The 25,260-nt window shown below is 31.4% G+C and overlaps 1 protein-coding gene across 1 annotated transcript in view; it reads left to right on the top strand.

The window, feature by feature from the left end:
* LOC128668021 (neither inactivation nor afterpotential protein C-like) overlaps positions 1-25,260 on the top strand; it is a 162,904-nt gene that overhangs the window by 52,089 nt on the left and 85,555 nt on the right. The window contains exon 2 of the mRNA XM_053740171.1: positions 1,896-2,081. Coding sequence (XP_053596146.1) covers positions 1,923-2,081 — 159 coding nt within the window. The 5' untranslated portion in view covers positions 1,896-1,922. The remainder of the gene's footprint in view (positions 1-1,895; positions 2,082-25,260) is intronic.

Genomic DNA, 25,260 nt, shown 5'->3' with positions numbered 1-25,260 from the left:
GCTCACGTGACCGAATGCTCAATCGGGATATCAATCCTCTAGCCACGAACACTGTCAAGTGTCCGGAGTTCGGTAAGGTTCAGAGTTTGATTCCCAAAAGAACTGATGAGCTAAAGTCCATGGTCTTTTTATACGATCCTCACATATGAAAAGTGGTGGTAACCAGTTTCCCATACGAGAGGAGTCGGACTCGCCCGAAAGTTCTAGGCTCATGCACACGTGTGATCCCCGGAAAACAGATTTTGACTATTAAGGAGGCTGATGACCTGGCGCCACTTTGTCGCCGAGCATGCTCGTGTAGGAAACCATAAATTTGGAGGTTTCCATTAGCTTTCTCTAATTTTCAAGAATCATATGCAGGTGCGCATGAGTTGGGTGATCTATAGTTTTAAGATGAAAAATCAAAGGAAAGACTACCGCTTCTATGCTTAGATTAGTTAAATGAGAACGGATACATAAATTTTAAACGTCGTTAAGTGAAAACTAATGAAATCTGTAGAATAAGAGAAACTTATAGTGCATGTATCCATTGGTACCTTTCCTACGTGGGACAGTACGACTTAATTGTCAACGCTCAGGTAGGTACATTTCTCCGGTACGACTGCTGGCGTCAGTAAGTCGGCGTCATAAAAAAAAAGGGTCTAAGTGCATGAGGTCATGGGTTCTCACGTATTGGGTGGACCGATATTCTTTTATGCTATCTACACTACTGATGGTCACTCTGTTAATTATTATATATAAAAAAAAACTGAAGGTCTACTCGGAACGCATCGTTTTGTGTTGCCACCTGTGTCTTAATGTATTCTGACTATGTCGTCATAGTTCTTGAGAAAAAATAGTTTTCTCATGTACTTTTGTCTCCCAAGAGAAAAAATAAAAAAAAAAAAATTTTATTTTTTTTTTACGACTTGTAAGGATACGAGTTAAACGTATCAGCCGTGACACTGGAATTAAGAAATAAAAAATCAAATCAATAGTTTAAAAGTTGAAAAAAAATTCATAATAAACAAAAATATAAGTAATGATTCAAAATAAAATAAAATGAGTGATTGAGGTGTGCAATTTTGTAGTTTCCAACATTTTTTTTACTACCACCCGTTCTCAAGTTATTGATAAGAGAGAAATTAATTAGTAATTCTGAAGTGTTTAATCGGAAATTTTATGAAAATTTGTAATAAAATTGTAGAGTTTTAAATATTTTCTTATTTATAACTAATCACTAGCAACAAAATAAATTTATGAACAATAAAAACAATAATAAAAACTCAATTGTATTAAAATGAAAGTACAAAATCCAACTTCTCAATAACTTTAGAACGGGGGGTAGTAAAAAATATAAAAATGGTGTTCTTGAATCCGTATAGTGTCCTCTCGAATGCTAATTGAAAGTCAGAAGTTGAAAAAATTTGTTTTCTATTATTTTTGTGATTTAAGTGAAAAATCTAAAAATGAAAAGCATTTTCTTTTAAATTAAAATGAAAGTGAAGTAAAAAAAATTAAATTCGTCAATAATTAGATGTTTTCCGCGATTTTGAACAACAAAAAATTTTTTTCGTTAGAACCAATCCGTTTAATCAGTTATTTATTTAAAAAACGAGTAGGCTACCTCAAAATGTTAAGTAAAAAATTTTTTTTTTCTTAAAAATTTTTTTTTTCCATAAGGTACAAATTCTACGCCCATGCTAATAAAAACAAAAAAAAAGTCTTTCTTCAACCCACCCTAGTGTCTACTTATTTTTCCGTTGCACTTGTAAACCAAAAAAAGTTGATTTTTTTGACCCACACTAATATACCTGTTCATCTAAAGAAGCTTACAATGAAAATCACTTCTCGTGCTAACTTGAAGCACGAATTATTTATCACTTCTCTGAATAGATAATTAATTTCTGTTTCAGACTACCGAAGATAAAGTAAGTAAGGTTATGCTTACTGAAGATTTAGCATCTTTAAATGTTCTAACTGAAGAAAGTATACTTACTGAATTATATCAAAGATTACATCAAGGTGATTTTCACACATTCGTCGGTGACACATTATTAGTTTTGAATCCAAATGAATTTCAAGACATTTATGGCAACCAGGTGAGGTTTTAAATCAATCATTAATCTCGAAATGCGTCTAAAAGAACTAAATTTTCATTCTTAATACTGTTGAACGTTCATTGATCTCGTGATGGCATATATTGCAATGCTCACATTGTAAATATCTATGGGTCATTCCATATCAAATCGACCAATGGTTGGAATCGACCCCTTTCGATTTAGACAAATTTCGGTCAGAAGTTTTCTAATACCATATAACGCATTTCTGCTAAAGGAAAAAAATTTGAAAATTTTTCTTCGAAAGTTATGCAAAATATATAATTTCGCGATTTTCCCAGTTTTTCCACTTTATTCTTTAAATATCTCGAAAACTATAATAGTTACAATAATGTTTCAGAGCTTATTTTGAAAGGGATACTCAAGGCTATGAAAAAGGGAATATTCTGAAAAACAATTTTGAAACATGACAAATTTTCAAAATTTTGAATTCTTGAAATTCGTCAAAAATGACGATCGACATTAAATTTTTGGCTCAATTTTTTTTTTTTTTGTATAACACCTTGTACTTATTCTGAAAAATCCGTAAATTCTTAGAACTGTGTTTTTTGTTTTTGCAAAAATATGAATTTTTAAATTTTATTAAAAAAAAAAATTTTTATTTCTTTATTTTTTCGTTAAATAAAGTTAAACAATCACGTAATTTTGTAAATTTCAGCAGTAAAACTTTCACTTATAGCCATAATAATATGAAATAGACCATTATTGACAGTTATATTCTGATTTATTTGATATCTATCAAATATAATTATTATATTTCATCTAATAATGTGGAAAAAGACCATTAGTGACAGTTATATTCTTATTTATGTGATATCTATCAAATAAATAAGAATGTAACCGCCAATAATGGTCATTTTCACATTATTCTGTCAATTAGTGAAATTTTTACTCCTAAAATTTGCAAAATTACGTGATTGCTTAACTTTACTTAACAAAAACATTAAGTGTTACGGTACGACATCTCATTCCTTCTGACAATCACTTACTATACCTGCTATGCTATCTGGCTATGCATACATTAATTAATTAGCAAATGACTCCCAGCTATTATTACGGCTGATGATTTTTAAATTTGAATTTAAATTCAAATTTTTTTTATTTGTGATAAATGATTATTTAATGATTATAAATAAATATGAAAATGAAAAAGTAAAATGTTGATAAATATTGTTATTAAATTTGAATATAAATTCAAATTACTATATTTTATAATTAATAATAAATATTGAAATTTATTGATAAATAAGTGATTGAAGAAATAATGAATATGATTAATAATTAAATATGAAATAAAAATTATCAAATATAAAATAGTTATGATTGAAAAAATATATCAAATAGAACTTTGAAATATCTTTATATGATAAAGATATTTGTTACTATAGAAATAAAAATAAATAAAAATTAATAATTAATAATAAGTTTATTAATTATGAAGTGAAATAATAAATTAATATGAAATGAAATTATAAAGTACTTATAATAAAATATTATGAAATAATAATTATTAACGGACAAAGTTAATAATAATTAAAATTGAAATAAATTATAAATCGTTCAAATAATAAAAAGAATTTATTGCAATAAAGAAAAAAAAATAGGAATCAATAAACATTGATTATGAATATGACTCCAATGCTTTGTGCGTATGTTGCTAACTGCATTGGAAGTCACGAAAAATATATAGGGTAAGAGCACCAGTACCCAGCCCCTAACCAGTAGCCAGCCAGTCATATACTTTAACATTGGCTCAAAATATATATAGATATAATTTAAAATGAGGTGGCTGGCTCTGGTTTGGGGCTGGGTACTGGTGCTCTTACCCTATATAAATAATAAATATGAAAAAATATTGATTTAATCATGACCAATAAAATAATTGGTATAATTAAATATTTATTAAAAGGGATGTTATTACCTGGTAATAGCTCTTCTGGAAATTAATAAAGATTTCAGTTTTCTAAGTAAGCTTATTCGTCATTGACGAAATTTTGATTGCTTAAAGGCAAAGAAAATTAAGAGCTAATCCATTTTATAAAAGTGTTAAAATTATAAATTGCATTTAATTGTCTAATGTGAATTTGATTTTGTTTTGAAATATTTTTTTTTAAATATTGTTTTGATTTATATGAATCTAGAAGTTGCTTAAATCTTGCTTTTATTATTTTATTCAATTGATGAAATTTTATTTTACTTAATTTTTAATATTTTACTTATCTCTTAGACAACGAAGCATTGTTATTTTAATTCAAAGTTATTTCGCTCGGCGAAGGCTAAAGAGGAGCGCTACTTCTAATATGTTTTATTTTTAGATGACAAAGAAAAAAAAATATATTTTTAGTAAAATTCAAAAATTCTTATTTTGGCAAAAACAAAAAATCCAGTCCTAAAAATTTCAGGATCTTTTAAGATAAATACAAGGTGTTATACAAAAAAATTGAGCCTAAGATTTTAAGTCGATCGTCATCTTTGATGAATTTCAATAATTGAAAATTTGACAAATTTATTATTTTTCAAAATTTTTTTTTTGAATAATTTATTTCATAACTTAAGTATCTCTTTCAAAAAAAGCTTTGGATTATTATTGTTACAATCATAGTTTTCAAGATATTGGAAGAATAACGTTACAAAACTGGAAAAATCGCGAAATTTTGTATTTTCCCGTGAAAAATGAATCATACATGGCCATGCATGGCCGTATATGGTTCATGTATGAAGCATATATGAAGAATATATGGCCATACGTGGAACATATATGGCGATACATGGGCATTAGGGTGGGCCGAAAATCTGCTTTTTTAGAATTTCTTTTAGTAATAGCAAAAATATCGTTTATTAAGTTAGAAAAAAATTTTGTATTAAAGGAAAGAATTTTTGGTCAACATCTCAGGCTCGCCCATTGCAGTCAAAGATAAAAATGCTCAAAAAATTTTTTCATCAATTTATTTCAATCGGAAATTTTATGCTCTACAAAAAAGTTCCTTACATAAAATTACGTAGGACCCATATATTCAGAGATTATCCCAATTTTAGTATCAAAATAGTAGATTTTCGCCATTAAAATACTCTTGTGAGTTTGAAATCTATTTAAAAGTTCTCCGTTCAACAGGAAATTAAATTTTCTGTCAAAATGTTTCTTCGTTAAATTTTTTACGAGTGATAATTATTAAAATTATTCCAATTTTCGTTCAAAAAGTGGCATTTTTGACAGTAAATGAATTATATCTTGGAATAAAATGATTAATAAATCGATTATTGTCTACAGAATTTAATTTTTTACAAAAAAAGTTCTTATATTGAATTACGTGTCTTTAATATTTTTCATAATAATTACAAATTTCTGATAAAAATTAGTAGAACATTTTTCAACGTTTCGTTCACGGTATATCCACTACTAGCGCTAGAGTAGACTTCTGCAAAGAGAGCGATCCGTTTGTCTTAGCGATTTCCAACAGATGGCGCCCTATATTGTCCTATAAATTTCCTTTTTATCTTCAAATGCTTTTTATTACAATACATAACCTTGAAAAAACAGTTTCCTGACATTTCGTGTTCAGTTCAATAGTTTACTTAAATTGTGTTATGTCCGACTTCGCAAACTTCACTTACAGTCACTCATGTTGAACACTCCATAGGAATAGAGATTCCATTTTCTCTTGAGAGAAACAAGGATGGGTTCAATGAAGTGTGACAAAACTATTCTACCAGATTTCTTCCTTTCTGTCTTTCATTCTCGTATTCTTTGGTCCCCACTTATTGTCAGCTAAGATCGCTCTAATGCGCACAATTAGCATTGACTAAATTAAGTTCCGTCAACGGGACATCTCACAAGATGCAACTCACCTAAAATTTCCCTTTCCCCTAAACTCGGACCTCCATGGTTGCGGCGTTCAAGAAAATTTTGAAGAATAAAAACACTCTACCGAGCACAGGCTTGCATTTCGGTTATCAGCTGAATTCGAAGTTTTCAGTCAAGAGTCGCAAACTAGGTACAGCGGTATCCTGAATTTTCATATTTAATAAAACCGATAAAAATCGCTTTTATAAATCCATAAAATAAATCATAAAAAAAAAATCACGCATCGCGGTAACAAGTATAATAGAAAAAAATATTAAATAAATGTTCAACGTTAAAAGCCACTTCCTTTAAAGAGCACTGCTTCTATTTCCTGCAAAGGAAAATAAAGGAATTTTTAAATTCTATATAAAATAAAAATTTCCGTATCAAAAGAAATAAATTTACGAGTGGATAAAAAGTGTTATTGGTTGTGAGTGTTAAGTGTTAATTCAAATTTGTGAACATTATTATATCCAAAAATTCAAATCCAAAAATTTTGAGTGTAATTATTTAATGATTAAGGTAATGACGATATCCCTTTAAAGAGTATTAGCTCTATTTCCTTCAAAAAAAACTAAAGGAGTTTTTATTACCAAACTAGAATTGGAGTTTAAAATAAAGGAAAAAAAAAAAAAAAACATAAATGACAATAAATTTTGTGCATTATTCGTAAAATAAGTTAAGTAATAAGTCATCAGCCCACCCTCATTCGGAGATTGCTTGCATCGAGACCGAGCAGCCAATTCAAGGGTCTACAACGCGGGAATCATCTCAAGGAAAAATATAAATATATACTTCATCACAAAAGGTAAGGCAATTATAATTGACTTCTTTTCTTTTCAATTTTAATAACTTTTCCAATCAGCCTCAAAAATTTAAGAGGAAATAAGGACGCTATTAAGTTAAAATCGTATGTATTGATTAGCGCATTTTTACATTCATCTACCTACAAAGATAACTCTATTTTTAAGGAATTAGAAATAAAAGAAAGTCCATATCGAAACGTATCCTAAAACAAACAAATTAAGGCTTGAACTAAACATTTGAGCCGAAAATTGCATTGGTTAGTCCGAACGCCTAATCCACGCAACCAAAATGATTAAATAATAGTCGGACATAACAATTAGGACATACGTTAAAAAAATAACTGTCATCAAATCATTATTATTTTCTTGTTGTTTTGTAAGTATACTTTATGGAATTTCTTAATTGTCAATTTGAACATCGGCTGCAAATTTCTAATATTGTTTCTCCATACTGATTTTATTAACAGTAGTACAAAGCACTTTCTCAAAATGTCAGCGTGTTCTATATTTGGAGAGCCAGAGAAATTAGCCAAGAATCATCTTCCAAGCAATGAAGACATTGTGAGATATTACAATTTCCTTAGACAAGAAAGAAAAAACGAGAGTCAATTTGTGCCATCACTTTCTGAAATTGCTAGTATTGTAGATACAGACGTAGAAAAGTTATTCTCTATGATTTCTGTCCCAACAGTTTCAACAAAACGAATTATCCAATTAATAATTGCTCAACATGAAAAACATTTGAAGCTTAAAAAATAGTGAGTAATAATCGCTATTCTTCGTCATCTGGACAGCAAAAAATTAATGATTACAGGACTGATTCAAAAAAATTATTGGATGTAAGCTCTTGTAAATGTCTTGAATTCAGTATCTGCAATTGTCCAGAAAAAAAAACCTGTCCCTCAACATGAATTTCTCGTTGATCAGAGAACTACACGCTTACGAAAAATCTCTCAACAATTTTTGAACATCCCAGAGCCGAATGATGAATATACAGAACGTTTACCTCATAGTATCTCAGATTTAAACCAAAATTTGATATCTTCAGACTTATTTTCTAATTCATCATTCAGTGAAATCAATTTATCTCGAAAATCGACCTCTTCTATTAACCTGACCCAAAATTAATGAAATTAGTTGTCTATATTCTTAAAGTTTATGTACCTATTTGGTTTTCGATTAAATTAAATAGTACAATTGTTCAAGGTCCAAAACATTTGTTTTAATTGCTCAAGAGATCTCGCTATATGCCTAAAGCTGAAAGAAAAAATTATTACTGATTGTCTCTCAAGGAATGCCTTTTTTGCATTTCCGGAAAATTTACTTCTTACGATGTTAGTTGATGATAATAAAAATTTTTGGGAATTTACTTTAAAAACTATTATTAAAGCAAGAAAAAATTCAGAATCAGCAAAAAGACATGTTATTCGTTACTTTAAGTTACCTGCTATTCAGATCAATGCCAAAGAATATAACAAAATGATTAATTGAAATCAATGTACGGTGACATCTTCTCCCGTTCTAACTAATGTATCTAACGAAGAATTGAGAGAAATTTTAGCAAATAATAATGTTAGTCCGAGAAGTATATAGGAATTTCTAAATTTTCCTTGCCATACACAAGTCGTAGAACGTACGGTTGTAACGGGTAAAACTGGGGTTGATTTCAGCTGCCAGTTAAAAGTTATTAATTGATAAGTCGGAAATGAACCAAATCAGAACCAGAAAAGACAAAACAGTAAATAGACAAATAATATCTGAATGCAAGGAAATTTAATGATTAGCCAATAAAATATCCCAGAAAGCAAAATTAGAAGATATACAAAACTACCCCTTTGGCTCGGTTTAGCTCGCCGGAGTCCAGGGTTGAAAACAAAGGGGGTTTTCAAAAGATGGACAATATTAAATGTAATACTTTAAAGTTTATTCAAATCAAACCTTTACATAGGCTTCGAGCCCTTGTTCTACTACCTTTACAATAAATGATTACGGTTTTTTTTTTATTATTTAAAACTATTTCAAATCACGGTTTATCACGGTTCTGTAAATACGTACACACGGTTACGCGGTCAATTCCCACACACACACAATTTACGCGGACTAGTAACGCGGGTCTACCCCCTCTCCCAGATGCTTCAGGGGTGTCTGGTCGACTTCCCCGTCGGCCCTGCACGAGTTCCCCTTCCCTGGGGTAAGCGGATGGTCTCCGTCAAACCCCCACCTACACGGCTAGTTCTACCTACCACCCCTTGGCAGAAGGCCTCAGAGTGGGGACCCTTAAATCTCCCCGAGAATCAAAATTTCGCTTACCTTGGTCCGGTCGGACTCGGGGTAGTCGAAGTTCCAGATGTTGTCCAGGGAATGGTCTTCCTCCAGAAAAAACGTCTCGGGAGACTAAGTTGCCCAATACGGGCTTTAACGAGCGCTTTTATTACTTGAGCCATCCGTCACACATACGGAAAAGGATAAATTCCATCGCCCTCTAGCGTTGCTTTCTAAAGCGTAGTGATCGAGAAAATATTCTAAGTCCAACCGTCAAAAACCGTCGAAACATATTAAAAACTCATTACAGTAGTATTATTTGCTTTTACTTATTTATAGTGCAGTGGCGATAAGGAAGTGCGTCAGCTGCCACTCTGACCTTGGTGAGGATTAGAAATTTTTTTTCATTTGGTAAAATATTTGGACATAATTTACGTGTCTAGACAAATTTTTAAATACTAAAATAAAGATAAAATAGAATAAAATAAAATATGATGAAATGACATAATAATATGAAAGCAACCGAAAGAAATGAAAATGAAAAATAATTCGGACGTAACACTTACTACTTCGTATCCTGAATTGTTGAGTGCTCTTACGAATTTCGATAGAAAAATACTATGCATTTGACTATAATTAGAAAACTGATTTTTATCGGAAATTTGTAATTATTATAAAAAATATTAAAGGCACGTGATTCAATATAAGAACTTTTTTGTAAAAAATTAAATTTTTTCGACAATAATTGATTTATTAATCATTTTATACCAAGATATAATTCATTTACTGTCGAAAAAGCCACTTTTTGAACGAAAATTGGAATAATTTTAATAATTATCACTCGTAAAAAATTTAACAAAGAAACATTTTGAAAGAAAATTTAATTTCCTGTCGAATGGAGAACTTATAAATAGATTTCAAACTAACAAGATTATTTTAATGGCGAAAATCTACTATTTTGATACTAAAATTGGGATAATCTCTGAATCTATGGGTCCTACGTAATTTTCTGTAAAGAACTTTTTTGTAGAGCATAAAATTTCCGATTGAAATAAGTTGATGAAAAAATTTTTTGAGCATTTTTATCTTTGACTGCAATGGGTGAGCCTGAAATGTTGACCAAAAATTTTTTCCTTTCATACAAAATTTTTTGATGACTTCATAAACAATATTTTTGCTATTACTAAACGAAATTTTAGAAAAGCGGATTTTCGGCCCAGCCTAATGGGCATGCAAACTTTTTTAATATTGTCATCCATGACCATAGATGTATCATACACGGCCTTATATGGCCATACATGCCTTATATATGCCCATTTATACCCATGATTAATTAAACATATATGGTCCATGTATGGGCATGCATGGTCGTACATAGTCATGTATAGGCATAAATGGCCATATCAGGCTATGTATGACAATGCATGACCATGCATATTGGTAATTTAACAAACATATATGGCCATAAATAGAAACGTATGACTTTTTGGGAGTGTAAAAGAAAATGATTTTTTTGTTCACGTCTCATAGTCTCAAAAGTTTCTTTAGGACCTAAAAAAAATCCTCCTAAAAAATCAGCTCGGTATCTCAAAAATTAAGCTGGTGGTTTACAAGTTTATTTTCCCATTCAAAATACATATAAATAAATTTTTAACTTCCCGCTTAGAAAATCGACGATTTTCAAAAATTTCGGGAAGTTATTGTTTTCACCCCGATTTTTGAAAATCGAGTTTTCATCAGATGTCGACGTTTTGAGGTCCTAGGAAGCTATTCTGACAATTTTCAGAATGATGTCCGAGTGTGTCCGAGTGTGTGTGTGTGTGTGTGTGTGTGTGTGTGTGTGTGTGTGTGTGTGTGTGTGTGTGTGTGTGTGTGTGTGTGTGTGTGTGTGCGTGCGTGTGTGTGTGTGCGTGTGTGTGTGTGCGTGTGTGTGTGTGTGTGTGTGTGTGTATGTGTGTGTATGTGTGTGTATGTATGTAAACTCTTTGTAACTTTTTAACTAATAAATCGATTTGGATGGTTGAGGTGGCAATCGAAAGAGCTTGTTGGCCGTCAACTTTCCTAAAAATTTCAGATCATTTGATCGAATAGACTCGAAAATATTTGCGAATTACGAAAAAAAAAAAATTTTTTTTTTAGTTTTTTATTGATTTCTCAGAAACGACTCATACGATCGACTTCAAAATTGCCACCTCAAACATCAAAATCGGATAATTCGTTCGAGAGTTATCGCGGGAGAAAGAAATGGTGAAAAATGGTTTTTTCTAAATATTTTGAAACGACCGACGCGATCGATTTCAAATTTTTTTTTTTAGTATTTTTAAAGTATTTCAAAAACGACTTGATGAATCAATTCAAAAATCTGATCAGTTATAGAACTCCATAAAACATGTCGATTGTCGCCTTGAACGTCTTAATCGGTTTATTCGTTCGAGAGATATCGTTTGAAAAAAAATCGTAAAAAACGTTTTCTTTCGAAAACAAAGGCATACAAAAGTATTTTCGAGCTCAAAGAGTGAATGTATCTACAACAATTTTCTGAGCTCAAGGAGCTCGAAATAGGTGGGAAGTTTTGGGGCTGGCCCGCAGGGTCAACCGACAGACCGATTTTTTTTTCAGTTTTTCGAGGAAAAATCGAAGAAAAATTTTTTTCTGGACAGTAATGGATACAGTCTAGATAGCATAGAGTACTGTCTGAAATTTTTCTTTTACAGAAGGAACTGAACACTATTCTAGAAAGTTGCCATTGCTATATTGTTTTTTCCGTGTATGGTATACATTTCTTAAAATAGAAATCTGTTAAACTATATTGAATATAATTTCAACCATATATTTACCCGTTAAAATAAAACATATATGGCTATGCATAACGTATATAGTTCATACATGAGCATATGTGGCCAGAAATAAGACAATTGATAGTCAAAACAACTATCTAAATGGATAATTTGTTTGAGAGATGTTAGTAGTTTGTGAAGGTTTATAGAAAAACATGTATAATAAAAATTTATGTTATTTCTTGTCACAATCAGAGTGAGAGAAGGCGGCGAGCAAAAGGAATATTTAAAATTTATTATTTAATATCGGAATACCGAATTACCTCGTTCTCTTACTCAGCCAAGGAGTTCGATTGAATGTTACGTGGTTAGAGAACATCCATAAATTACGTAACACATTTTGAGGGCGGAGGGGGGGGGCTTTTCAATTTGTAATGCTTTGTTACTTTAAGGGGGGGGGGGTAGTCGATTCGACATGTATTACGTAACAAAGATTGAATTACATTGCTTAGATAAAAATTTGAATAAAAATTCTAATCGTACGCCACGAGTCGAAAAATTGATTTTCTGTAATTTTTTTTTATTCTCCCCTGTTTTTTACAACTAAAGAGAACCAAAGAAGAATTATATGAGATCTCTGTATAGAAAATATCATAGAATTCAATAGTTTCTTATTAATTCCGATGGAGATTTTATAAGAATAAATGAGTTCTATGAGAAGTGCTATAGTTAAGTATAACGCTTTATATATGGGGCGTTCCACTCCAAATCGAATACCATTTAGCTTTTGCATCTCGGATGTATTTGAAACTCTTTTATCTTTTAGTATAGGTTGAGAGAGGCCCTCATGATTTTTTTCAAATTTTTGACCTCCAACCGTTTTCAAGATATCAAATTTTGAAAAATATAGAGATTTTTTTTTCAAATGCCTACAACTTCGTGAAAAGTGGTTAAATAAAATTTTCATAGAGACATATGTAAAATGAGCGAATAAACTAAATGGATCTGGTTTAGGCGAGGTTGGTTAAACGATTAAAAATTACACAGATTTTGTCACTAAATGAATTATAGATTTATTTACACTTATTTACACTTAAAAATTATGAGAATTATGATTAATAGCGAATGCGACTAGATAAATTATACGCGATAGCGAATGCAACTCAATGATTTTAGTCACGTATAAAAATGACACGCGGTCAGTAGCGGTTAATTCAATGATAATTAATTAACAATTAATTATTGTCACAAGAACAATTTATTTATTCTCAATAAATAGCAGCCTTGATGTACTGTCTAAATATTGAGGATAATTTAGCGTAGCGATTTAGTTATAATTTTACACAAATTATTTACTGAAGCGGTTCAAGCACGAGGTTGCAAGTAGCAAAGACACGTTGTAGAATCTCTGAGCGAAGCGGTTAGACAGATAGTTGTAGAATGAATAATGGTAGCGTCGTTGAATCGTCGAGAAGCTTGGTGTCGACGTGGCAGCCTTGCTGCATATAACGAATTTTCCTATTGGCTTAAAAGCGCGCCAACAGGTATCAGTTGATAGCGAGCTCTCTCATAGGCTGACCAATATAAAACGAATTTTGTGATTGGTCAGCTTGTAGCGGGTTCTCAGGACGTCTTGACACGATCCTGAGTTAGAAATTGTATGTGCCGGACCCAAATAGCGAGTGACCCGGCACTATTCTGACCTTCAGTCAGTAGCGAGTTCGGCAACTCCCGAACCGAGCGGAAATGCACGAAGCTTGATTCAAATTAATCAAGCTCGTGACTGAACAACATAATATGTTTGTTTTTAGACATATTTTCAGTAAAAAATAAAAAAAAATTTTTTTTGAACCACGCTACTATTGAAATTTTAAATTTTAAGTATAAATTGTCAATTTAAAAAAAACACGTACTGATCAATTTTCCTCATAATTTTTTACAGCAAACTGTCACCTTTTCTACAATTTTTTCAGCGATGCTCATTATGGGATAACGATGGGGTCTATTTTTTTCGATTTTTTAAATTTCACATTCCGGTTTTTTTTTAAAGAAAAATGTGTAAAAAAAATATCATGCTCAGGATTTACTATTAATAATTATCTGACACACAATTATCATCAAAATTTTCAAATTGTATTTCCACAGAAAATCTATTATCAATTCACATCTATTTTCTTATACATTTAATAATTTTTTTGTGAAAATACAATTTGAAAATTTTAATGATAATTGTGTGTCAGATAATTATTAATAGTAAATCCTGAGCATGATATTTTTTTTACACATTTTTCTTTAAAAAAAAACCGGAATGTGAAATTTAAAAAATCGAAAAAAATAGACCCCATCGTTATCCCATAATGAGCATCGCTGAAAAAATTGTAGAAAAGGTGACAGTTTGCTGTAAAAAATTATGAGGAAAATTGATCAGTACGTGTTTTTTTTAAATTGACAATTTATACTTAAAATTTAAAATTTCAATAGTAGCGTGGTTCAAAAAAATTTTTTTTTTAATTTTTTACTGAAAAGATGTCTAAAAAGAAACATATTTTGTCTCTATGAAAATTTTATTTAAACCGTTTCTCTCAAAGTTGTAGGCATTTGAATACAAAATCTCTATATTTTTCAAAATTTGATATCTCGAAAACTGTTGGAGGAAAAAATTTGAAAAAAATCATGAGGGCCTCTTTCAACCTATACTGAAAAATAAAAGAGTTTCGAAAAAATCCGAGATGCAAAAACTAAATGGTTTCCGATTTGGCGTGGAACGCCCCATATACAGCTATGAAAATCTATCGGATTTTTTAAGCAGGGATCCCACATCCTCATTCAACTCCATGTAAATTTGATTATAGCGTACGTTATTTCGAAAATTAGATTTGTTTACTTAGCCATGATGTGAATGACTGATTTGTGATTCAAAAATAATAAAAAAGTCGATTCCAATGCCGTTTAACCCTGCCTGAGCAATGATACTTTACCATTTCAGTACAACGAGAAAAATTACCGCTCTTCAAAAAAAATCTCTTATATTTTGTTTGGAAATTCAACTATTTAGGAAATATTATCAAACTTACGAAATTATGAGTATTGTCTATTTATAATTCGATCATATTTTTAGAATTTTACTAAAAATAATTGGAAATCGTACTAAATACCAAGTTTGTTTTAAACTTCTTATCTATATAAATGAGTTCACTAGAGTACTGATATAATAATGCTCTATTAAAGCCAAGTAAAGTATCTAGTCTGCAAACACAAACATGGATACTTTTTTTTTGGGTAGCGGTTGTCGGCCAGTGCTCTTGAAAACGATTGGCAGATTTTTAATTAATTGGTTTTTGATTCATGAAACTTTTTACGTGAATCTTTCAAGAACGAAGGAGAATCAAAAGCAAATCATCATTCATAACTATTGTTGCCGAAAATTAGAAACTTCGAATAGAGAACTCAGAACAGCTTAGAGGCAGCAAGAAAAGCAAAAAAAAAACATGGCAAGAATGTAAGAACATCAAAAGAAACCTAAGGAAAATGTCGGAGAATCAATAAAATAATGTAAAGAAATTGAAGGAACCAAAAGAAAACTAATGCTTCAGCCTAAGTATGAATATATAGCAATTAGAGTGTGCAAGAAATTTGAATTTAAATTATTCAAGAACTTTATCGGTTGCGACGAAATTATAATGTTACGTAACAGATCTCTTAGGGACATGGGGGTCTGGTCATTTGTTACGATTTGTTACATACCAGGGGGGAGGGATCTGAAAAATCTTCAAAATATGTTACGTAATTTATGGATGTTCCCTAAAGACTTTTGGATTCGATTTGAAACCGTGGAACCTATTGGTAACAGATGTTTTGGCTGGGAAAGTCGTAGAAATTTGAGTCGAACTAAAACAAGGAAATGCTTTGGTAAAATCTATCAAGACTTCTACGTTGACATTTATGGTGACGAGGGACTCGTGGCCGCAAAAGACTTGGAGAAATCCTGGCGTGGAACATCTGGAAAACATTGAGTCGAAGGGCTCTTCTTAAGGAACCGGCCATAGTGGTAAAGTTGTGCAGAGAGGGAAAGACACATATTATTTTGTAGTTGTTCGTTCCTATTCTCACCACTCTCACTCTCCTGTGACTTGAACATTCATACTCACATACATTTTCTGTGGGAATTGAAAGCAAACCCAAAAATACGTCATAGGTATTCGTATATGGACAGCATACATACACACACACACACACATATATATATATATATATATATATATCTATATATATATATATCTATCTATCTATCTATCTATATATATATATATATATATATATATATATATATATAGATGTATTGCAACATCACATATTGTGACGGAAACAAAAGAAGCGGAAGCTGACTATAAAAGAGCTTCATATCGAATGGGGAATCCCGAATAAAAAACAGAGATTTATTATGAGCTGGGGTAGCAATCCCAAGTATTTAATAAATGTGAGTATGGACACTCGTCATATATCTGAGTGAAATATTTAGTAAATGAGAGAACGAATATGTATAATATGTCTTTGTGTTCAGTCACGAGCTTGATTAATTTAAGTCAAGCTTCGTGCATTTCCGCTCGGTTCGGGAGAAGCCGAGCTCGCTACTGACTGAAGGTCAGAATAGTGCCGGGTCACTCGCTATTTGGGCCCGGCACATACAATTTCTAACTCAGGATCGTGTCAAGACGTCCTGAGAACCCGCTACAAGCTGACCAATCACAAAATTCGTTTTATATTGGTCAGTCTATGAGATAGTTCGCTATCAACTGATACCAGTTGGCGCGCTTTTAAGCCAATAGGAAAATTCGTTATATGCAGCAAAGCTGCCACGTCGACACCAAGCTTCTCGACGATTCAACGACGCTACCATTATTCATTCTACAACTATCTGTCTAACCGCTTCGCTCAGAGTTTCTACAACGTGTCTTTGCTAAGTGCAACCTCGTGCTTGAACCGCTCCGCTTATTATTCTTGTGTAATATTAAATCAAATCGCTACGCTAAATTATCCTCAATATTTAGACAGTACATCAAGGCTGCTATTTATTGAGAATAAATAAATTGTTCTTGTGACAATAATTAATTGTTAATTAATTATCATTGAATTAACCGCTACTGACCGCGTGTCAATTTTATACGTGACTAAAATCATTGAGTTGCATTCGCTATCGCGTATAAATTATCTAGTCGCATTCACTTTAATATAAGTTCTCATAATTTTTAAGTGTAAATAAGTGTAAATAAATCTATAATTTATTTATTGATAAAATTTGAGTAATTTTTAATTGTTTAAGTAACCTCGGCTAAACCAGATCCATTTGTTTATTCGCTCATTTTACACTTTGAGTTAAGTATACAGTACATATTTAGTAGAGTTAGTTGTACCTGTGTTTATGGTATTTGTGACTGTTTTAGTGTTTGTGAATGCGAATAGCAAAAAGCAACGATCCTCTAGGCCGGTAACAATAACTAAGCATAGCGCCTAGCCTTCTGAATGATGAGGTAACTATAGAGGAACAAGAGACGTCATCGCTCCTTTTAGGTGGAGTTTTGACATTCCTTTAGGAATTGGTCCACAGAATATATGTGGGGCTACGTCGTCTTTGTATAAGTGTTTGAGTAGATGAAAAAATTAAATTTAAGAGTGCATGTAAGGTGTAAGTGAAAGACTGGATGAGAAAATAGAGCCGAGTAGTGCGTTGTGGGATTTCGGACCGAACGGTAGAATTTTGGAGCAGCTAGAAAATAATTACATCTGTTATGTCCGCCGCTAAAATATAAATTGATTATCCGGGATTTCTCCCTTTGGTAGCGATAGAAAAATTTAGACGAGCGATTTGGAGGTTGCGGACAACATTAAAGAATACGAGGAAGAGGTATCTTCCTATAATTTATTATTTATGGTGGATCTTTTACTTCGAAGTAAGAACCCAAACGTTTCCGAAGAGACTGGTGATCTTGTGTTGAACCAGTTGTCTTATGAAAGAATAGAATGTAAATCTTTCACCTACCTTTCGATGTTTCTTTCTTTCTAGTCACGGCAGGTTAGATCCCTCCAGAACGTTGCAGCTCACTCAGCTTCCTCCTGTAGGATTTGGTTGGATGGGCGTGGCTGGGGTTGTAGGATGTAAACTGATGTGCTACTCTCGAATGAAACTCGGAAGGCTGAACCAATGATTTATGGCTTTTTATTTCTGATTTAGCTACAATTTACTTGTACACTGAATCCTTTACACAAATTTTTAACAATTGATATTTTAAGAATATTTATTATTCACGGATATTTTTATGAGATTTTTATTTTATGTTTTATGCGTCCTTTTTACACACCCGAGAAGTGATTTTATGCGAAAAATAACTTAGACCGAGATGGAATCGCAAATACACGTGATTTGCGTCACTATTTCAATCGGACCGGAAGTTTCTATTAATCTGTGAGGATTTTTAATAGATAAAGTCGATTATTGCTTTTTCAACGCCTAAGCGGAATCCTGCAATAATTGACTGCAAAAAGATGTCAATTTTTGAATGCCTTATTGATTATTCAACGCCGAAGCGGATTCCTGCAATAAGGTTTAAATAGAAAATATTAAAGATCCTCTTATTGACTTTTCAACGCCTGGGGCGGAATCCTGCAATAAGAGTGCACGAAAGTTCGACGTTCGAATATTCGCGGACCGTAAGTAAGAAGAACCGACTAGCCATGAGCTATGGGTGCTCAGGCTTTTTGTAAACTTTGATTTAGCGATTGATGGGGAATTTTTAATTATTGTTATTGGTGGAAGGTGACGACAGTTTATTAATTGTTCGTTCGCCTTATTGCAGTTATCCTCCCACTATTCTTTGTCGCATAAAAAGGTGGAAAAAGCTGACGCTGCGTTTTCGCGCGCTTTTGAAAAGAAGAGCTCTGTAATAATTATTTTTAAATAATTATTAGAATAAAAAAAAAATTATTTGGACATAACACATCCGTTGTTGTCGTCACGAAATCACAGATTGATACCGGGAGTTATGAGAGCTTTGTTTTGAAGCGATGTTCGAGTGGTAGTAAATTGGAGTGATGGTAGTAAGAATTTTGATTTAACCAGAGTTGCAGTATTGACTGAAATTAAATTGATAATTCTCAACTCAATCCTGTTGAAAGCAATCAAAGCTACTTACGATTGAGCCTAGCTGAAGCCGATTTTAGTATACGATTATAATTAGAAAGGGACAAGAAACATTAGAGATTCTTACTTTATAATAACACTGTCAAATATTTTTCGGGCTCTCTCAGTTGTAATCATGCCTTCTTTTAACTCCTTGTGAATTTCCCGACGTATTTTCAAAGTAAGATCTCTATATCATTGACAAATACAGAGATAAAAATCAAGGGAAAAAAGTACTCTAGCGGATCAAATTTACCATAACTTACATAAAAAATATTGTAATAAACTCTTTTGTATACGGTAAGAAATAAATGCCGTTAAACACCGTGCTGGTATGGTATCAAGATAGATACTAAAATAGTATGTGAAATATTTCAAGACAGCATTGTAACGAGATCCAGAAGTATGGCGTTATTTACATTACTGTATAGTATTGGAGCTATTGTATTACTTACACGTATGCATAGCAGGCACGACGAAACAGCATGGCTCTGAGACCCAGATTACAATGCTGAGGGCATTGCGGCAACCAGGATTGCCAGAAAATTTTTGTTCGAGTCACCCCATCTATGATCAAAAGTAGCGAAATACTTTAACAAGTCGCCCGATCATTTTCAAATTTAAAATAATGCTGTCAGCTTATAATTTATTCTCTATTAACCAATAAGAGTACACTATACCACATAAATTGGAATTAACGTTTCAAAAAGTATTATTGCAATTATCTTTTATGTAGCGAAAATTATATGATATTTTTAGGATAAATTTGATGAAAAAATAATCTTAATCGAAATTTTTATTAATTTTTTGCAAATTATGAATTATTTTTTAGTGCAAAAAGCAGAATATCGTGGATGCAGGTTTTAATTTACATTAAATGTGTGCATATTTCTTTATCTGATTTTTTAAAACAGAATAATAATTTACTTTCAACAGTTAGGATGAAATTACCCAGTAAAAAAGGATTCGTCAAAATCAACAGATATCATCTATAATAAAACAAACGTTTTACACTTATTTTTATGTTATTTCAACATGTTGTGAGCGTTAAAAAAAGTTACACGCGAATGTGTTAAAAATAACTAATTTTCCTAGAATTTTTTTGTGATGGTCGAGATTATTCTTAACATATTTTGTCTGTTGATTTGACAGCAATATTTGAAAAGTGTTACTTTCGTATAAAATAACATTTTTGTGTGTTGAAAAATCAACCGATTGCGACAGTTCAAACAAGATAAATACTGTATGTCAAATTGACACAAAAAAGCGTCAAATACTCAACACTCAGAATTTTAACATACGCTTTTTTTACATGATGATGTTTGATTCAAGTCATTCACTATTGGAAATTAAAAAATAATATTTGAAAATATTGAGTAAGGTTATTCCCAATCTTGAAACATTAAAAATCGCCCAAATTGCGACTTGTAGCCCAAACATTAATTTAGTAGCAATTGCATAGAGAAAATCGCCCAATTCGCGATAAGTAACCCAATCTGGCAACCCTGCCGGCAACTATTTTCCAACCGTTTTTTGAGCTCAAAGAAGTCAACAATTGACCGATAGTTTCGTTTCCGAATTCTCTGAGCTCGGAAACAACAAGACTGTTGAATTGGTCTACAGGGTCAAACGTTTATCATTTTTTTTTTTAACTTTTAGATTATCTATAAATTTATGTAATATTAATTATCCATGAATATCGAAAGATATACGGTATTTCCTGGTGGTCATAGTTCACCCTGATTTAAGATGAATCACGGTAAATCATGCTAATAGGGTAAAATTATGACAATACTTGATGATTCACTGCGAATTTTGGTGATTTGCGGCGAATAAAGGTGAATCACCATGATTCTCAGTGATGTCAGCATAAGATTACAGTGAAATTTCACGGTGATTTGCGGTGAAATCTCAGTAAAATTTTTGTGAGCTCCCATGATGAGTCTCGGTGATTTCATATGGTGATTTGAAGTAAAATCAAGGTAGAATCATGGTGATTCACAGTGAAACATGGTGATATTTTATAATCAAGCAGTGGATATTGACCATGATTCGGTCTTTCGAGACAAAGCAAACATTGGGGAAGGATAAGTCACGAGTGCTAGGTACAAGCAATGGGGGTAATTCAATGCTCGCCACAAAATTGCGCCTAGCTGCTTGTGGTGTCCCTGGTAAGAGATTTATTCTAGAACTATTATATTTCAAACTTGAAAGTAATTCTGAACCGGGTACTCCTCTGTTATTTTATAGAGTAAGTACCCTTCTTATAGTAATATAGTATATTCTATATTCCATTATGACATTAATATTTATTATCATTGTCGCCAAGAATAATTTTTCTTTGAAATTGGGCTTGCGTAGTTCGAACAATGATTTAACTGACCCAACTAGTCAATTTTTTGGAAAGAAATTGCATTTCTTCGACTAGTAAAAATCATATACTAGTAGTAATAATAAAAGTAATAAATTACGGTGGTTCACAGTCCCATCGCAGGGAGCTCCCACAGTAATTTACCGTGAATTACTGTAGATCCAAACCACTAGAGGGCAATTTACGGTAACATCGCGGTTAGCTTTCACGGTGATTAACGATGAATCACCGTAATTCACGGCGCTTCACCAGGATTCACGGTAAATTACCGTGAATCAGAACTGCTAAGGTTATCTTGCGCTAAGTACAGATTCAAGTATAAATATGTGGGGCATTCCACGCCAAATCGGACGGTTTTAAGAATTTTAATTTTTAATTTCCGTCATTTCTGAATATTTTTTAGTACTCTTAAAAAAACTCATCCTTCTAAATTTTGAGATTTTTTTGATCATTGGTTCAAAAGATATGAAATTTTCAAAAAAACCGTTCTTTTCATGGTTTTTTGCTCATGACTTTTTGAAAAATGGTTTAAGAACGATTACGAGATAATTTCATCCAAGCTTTTCTCTGAAATGAAAGCTCTAAACGCAAAATAAAGGCACGGACCCGATGCTTTACTCTATGAACTAGTGAAGTGCACTTCAATTTTTTGATAACTTCCATTTGTTTATGAGAAAAGCTTGGACAAAGTTTCCATTTACTGTACAAGTGCAACAAAGATAGTACTGTTTATCCAGTTGAGTGCAAATAGAGAAACAAAGGAAAACGCATCTTAAATAAACAAATTTAGAGAATAAAAAAGTTTCATTATTCCATGTACTTTTAGAGAAAAAATACAAATAATTTTTTAGAAAAATTTTTCCGCGTTATTTGTGAGTTTCAAAACCTTATAGTCGTTTTCGGAAAATCATGCATAATTTAATTTTCCTGAAAATTTGTGACAACAAACTACTATCTATTCTATAACTTTTCAGGTTTTTTCGGTCATAGGATCTCGGTGGTTACTATTTTGTTTCGATAATTGAACATTGAAAAAACTTTTTTTCACTGTAAATTATTATCCGTACCGATTTTTGACACTGTACCCTTATTTTTCTTACATATTAAAATTTGATTTCGATGTTTTTTTGTACTTAGAAGCAATTTAAAAGCAGTAAGAAAAAGTAAATGCTATTCATGAGCAGTTATAATAAATGTTTTTATTTATTAAGGAGAAACTATTTCGATGCAAAAGGAACATTAGATTTGCTATAAAATTCAGCTAAGACGATTACAGAAGCTCAAAAATATCCTATAATTATTCGAAAAAGCGACGAAACTGTATTAGAAACGTTTTTAATAATTTCTGAGTTCTTTTAAAAATTTTCCATTAACGATTATTCTATGAACTAGAGTACTTCTTGGTAAATATAGCTCCGTCACTTTATCGAATAATTATATCATATTTTTCAGCTCCTGTAATGATCATAGCTGAATTGTATACCAAATCTAATGTTTTTTTGCTTTAAAATAGTTGCTTCTGAAACATTTATTGTAACTGCTCATGAATAGCATTAACTTTTGCTTACTGTTTTTAAATCCCTAGTCAGAACAAAAAAATATCGAAATCTATTTTTAATATATAAGAAGAACAATTGTACAGCGTGAAACATCATTACGGATAATAATTTATAGCGAAAAATAAATTTTTTCAATTTTCAATAATCGAAAAAAAATAGTAACCACGGAGGTACTATGATCGGAACCACCTGAAGAGTTGTGGAATAGATAGAAGTTTGTTGTCACAAATTTTCAAGAATATCAAAATATGCATTATTTTCAGAAAACGACTTTAAAGTTTTAAAACTCAAAAATAACGCGGGAAAATTTTCCTAAAAAATTATTTGTATTTTTTTTCTAAAATAAGATGGAATAACGGAACTTTTTTATTCTTTGATTTTGTATATTTAAGTCATTTTTTAAGAAGTTATAAGCAAAAATCCATGAAAAGAGCAATTTTTTTGAAAATTTTATATCTTTTGAACCAATGATCAAAAAAATCTCAAAATTTAGGAGGATGAGTTTTTTAAAGAGTACTAAAAAATACCAAAAAATAACGAAAACAAACAATTACAATTCTTAAAACCGTCCGATTTGGCGTGGAATGCCCTATGTATATTAGGGCGTTTCAAAAAAACAAAAATTTTTTTTTTCCTTGGAACCAGGCTCAAAATTTTTGTTTAGATGCCAAAATAGGCCTCCTAAAATATTAAGACCTGAATATTAATATTAAGGTTGTCCGCATCGCACGTTTCGATTTCCCATGAGAATCACACAGGAAAAAATTATTTTTTTCTTCTGATTTTTGAAACTAATGAACCATAAACATGCATTGTAATGTCCATTAAAAATTTTTGTAGGAAATTTAACGCTCTAAAAAAATAAAAGGTTCTTATCATTTTTCGATAAATCCATCTGTTCGAAAGTTATTGGAGCTCGTAGTTAAATCTACAGTAAATTTCGAGATCTTTTTATTTTTCTAGCAAAACTATCAGACTTCTCAAAAAATGGCCTGAGACCTTTTTTGTAGACAATTTTATTCCCTACAAACTATTTCGAATAGACTTTATTCAAATTCTGCATTGGTTTTTTGTTATTTTCATTTAAATACCAAGCGCAAAAACAATAGTCGTATAATCGATTTTGAGAACTTAACATTAAAATGAAAATAACTAGAAGACAATGGGCAATTTGGACAAACTTTATTCAAAATAATTTGTAGGGAGTACATTGTCTACAAAAAAGGTTTCTGTACATTTTTCGAGACGTCTGATAGTTTTGCTGAAAAAGTAAAAAAATCTCGAAATTTGCTGTAGTTTTTACTACCAGCTCCAATAACTTTCGAACAGATAGATTTATCAAAAAATGATAAGACTTTTGTTATAGAGCGTTTAATTTCCTTCAAAAATATTAAATGGATATTACAATGCATATTTATTAGACTGGGCCAAAAAAATCGAGTATTTCTTTTTTCTTTCGATACTGTGAAAATATTATTCCTGATGACCAAAAAAAATTATTAGGCAAGTTTGAGCCTTTAATATTGATAATGAGAGAAGTATCGTTACGACTATTTGTTTTTTGACAAAAAATTTGATTTTACACCCAAAACTCGTAAATCATCTATCTGAAAAATTTGAGCAACGTATATTCTCAAAGTAAATGGAATTCCCTACAAAAAACCTCTGTTAGTAAATTGACGTAAAACGAGCCATCTCCTTGAAACCGTGCCTTAAATATTTATTTTTTTTTTAAACTCTTTGTTTCTATTTTGGATTTTTGTAACTACTAGAAATATTGAAATTTTTTTTAGTCAGGATACATATTTTTGAAGGAACTTTAGTGCTCTACAAAGAAGGTTTCTTAACATTTTTTGCTTAATTCACTCCTTCAAAAATTATCCAAGCTTGAAGTTGAGTCAAAACGACTTAAACTGCAGAATTCCGTTATATTATGAGTTATCCGGAAAAAATTAAGTAAATCGTTATGTTTTCAATTTTCAATCATTAATATCATTTGCAACAATGAACTGATTATGATGTTCAAGGTGACATTCGACGCAGTATTTTAACTGCAAACGTTAAAAAAAAATTTTATCAATTAACTCAACATTTCGTAATTTATTTGATAAAAAAAAAAAAACCCTTTTTTGCAATTTTCTCGACAACGGACCTTAAATTAATGAATTGACTATGCTCGTTGAGATGGCATTTGGCGTGGCTTATAAAGTTTCAGAGCTGATTAAATTTCAGAATCAATCTATTTACTACATTACAAGTTATCCGAAAAAACATTTTTGAAAAAATTTTATTTTTGGAATATGTCCGTACGCACCATACTGATTATGCTCAATTTAACAAAAATTTTCGAAACTAATAAGCCGCATTGAAC

This window comes from Microplitis demolitor, chromosome 6, assembly GCF_026212275.2.
Source record: "Microplitis demolitor isolate Queensland-Clemson2020A chromosome 6, iyMicDemo2.1a, whole genome shotgun sequence".
NCBI classification, from domain to species: domain Eukaryota; kingdom Metazoa; phylum Arthropoda; class Insecta; order Hymenoptera; family Braconidae; genus Microplitis; species Microplitis demolitor.
The sequence above is the reverse complement of the archived record's forward strand: the minus strand, read 5'-3'. Positions and strand labels throughout refer to the sequence as shown.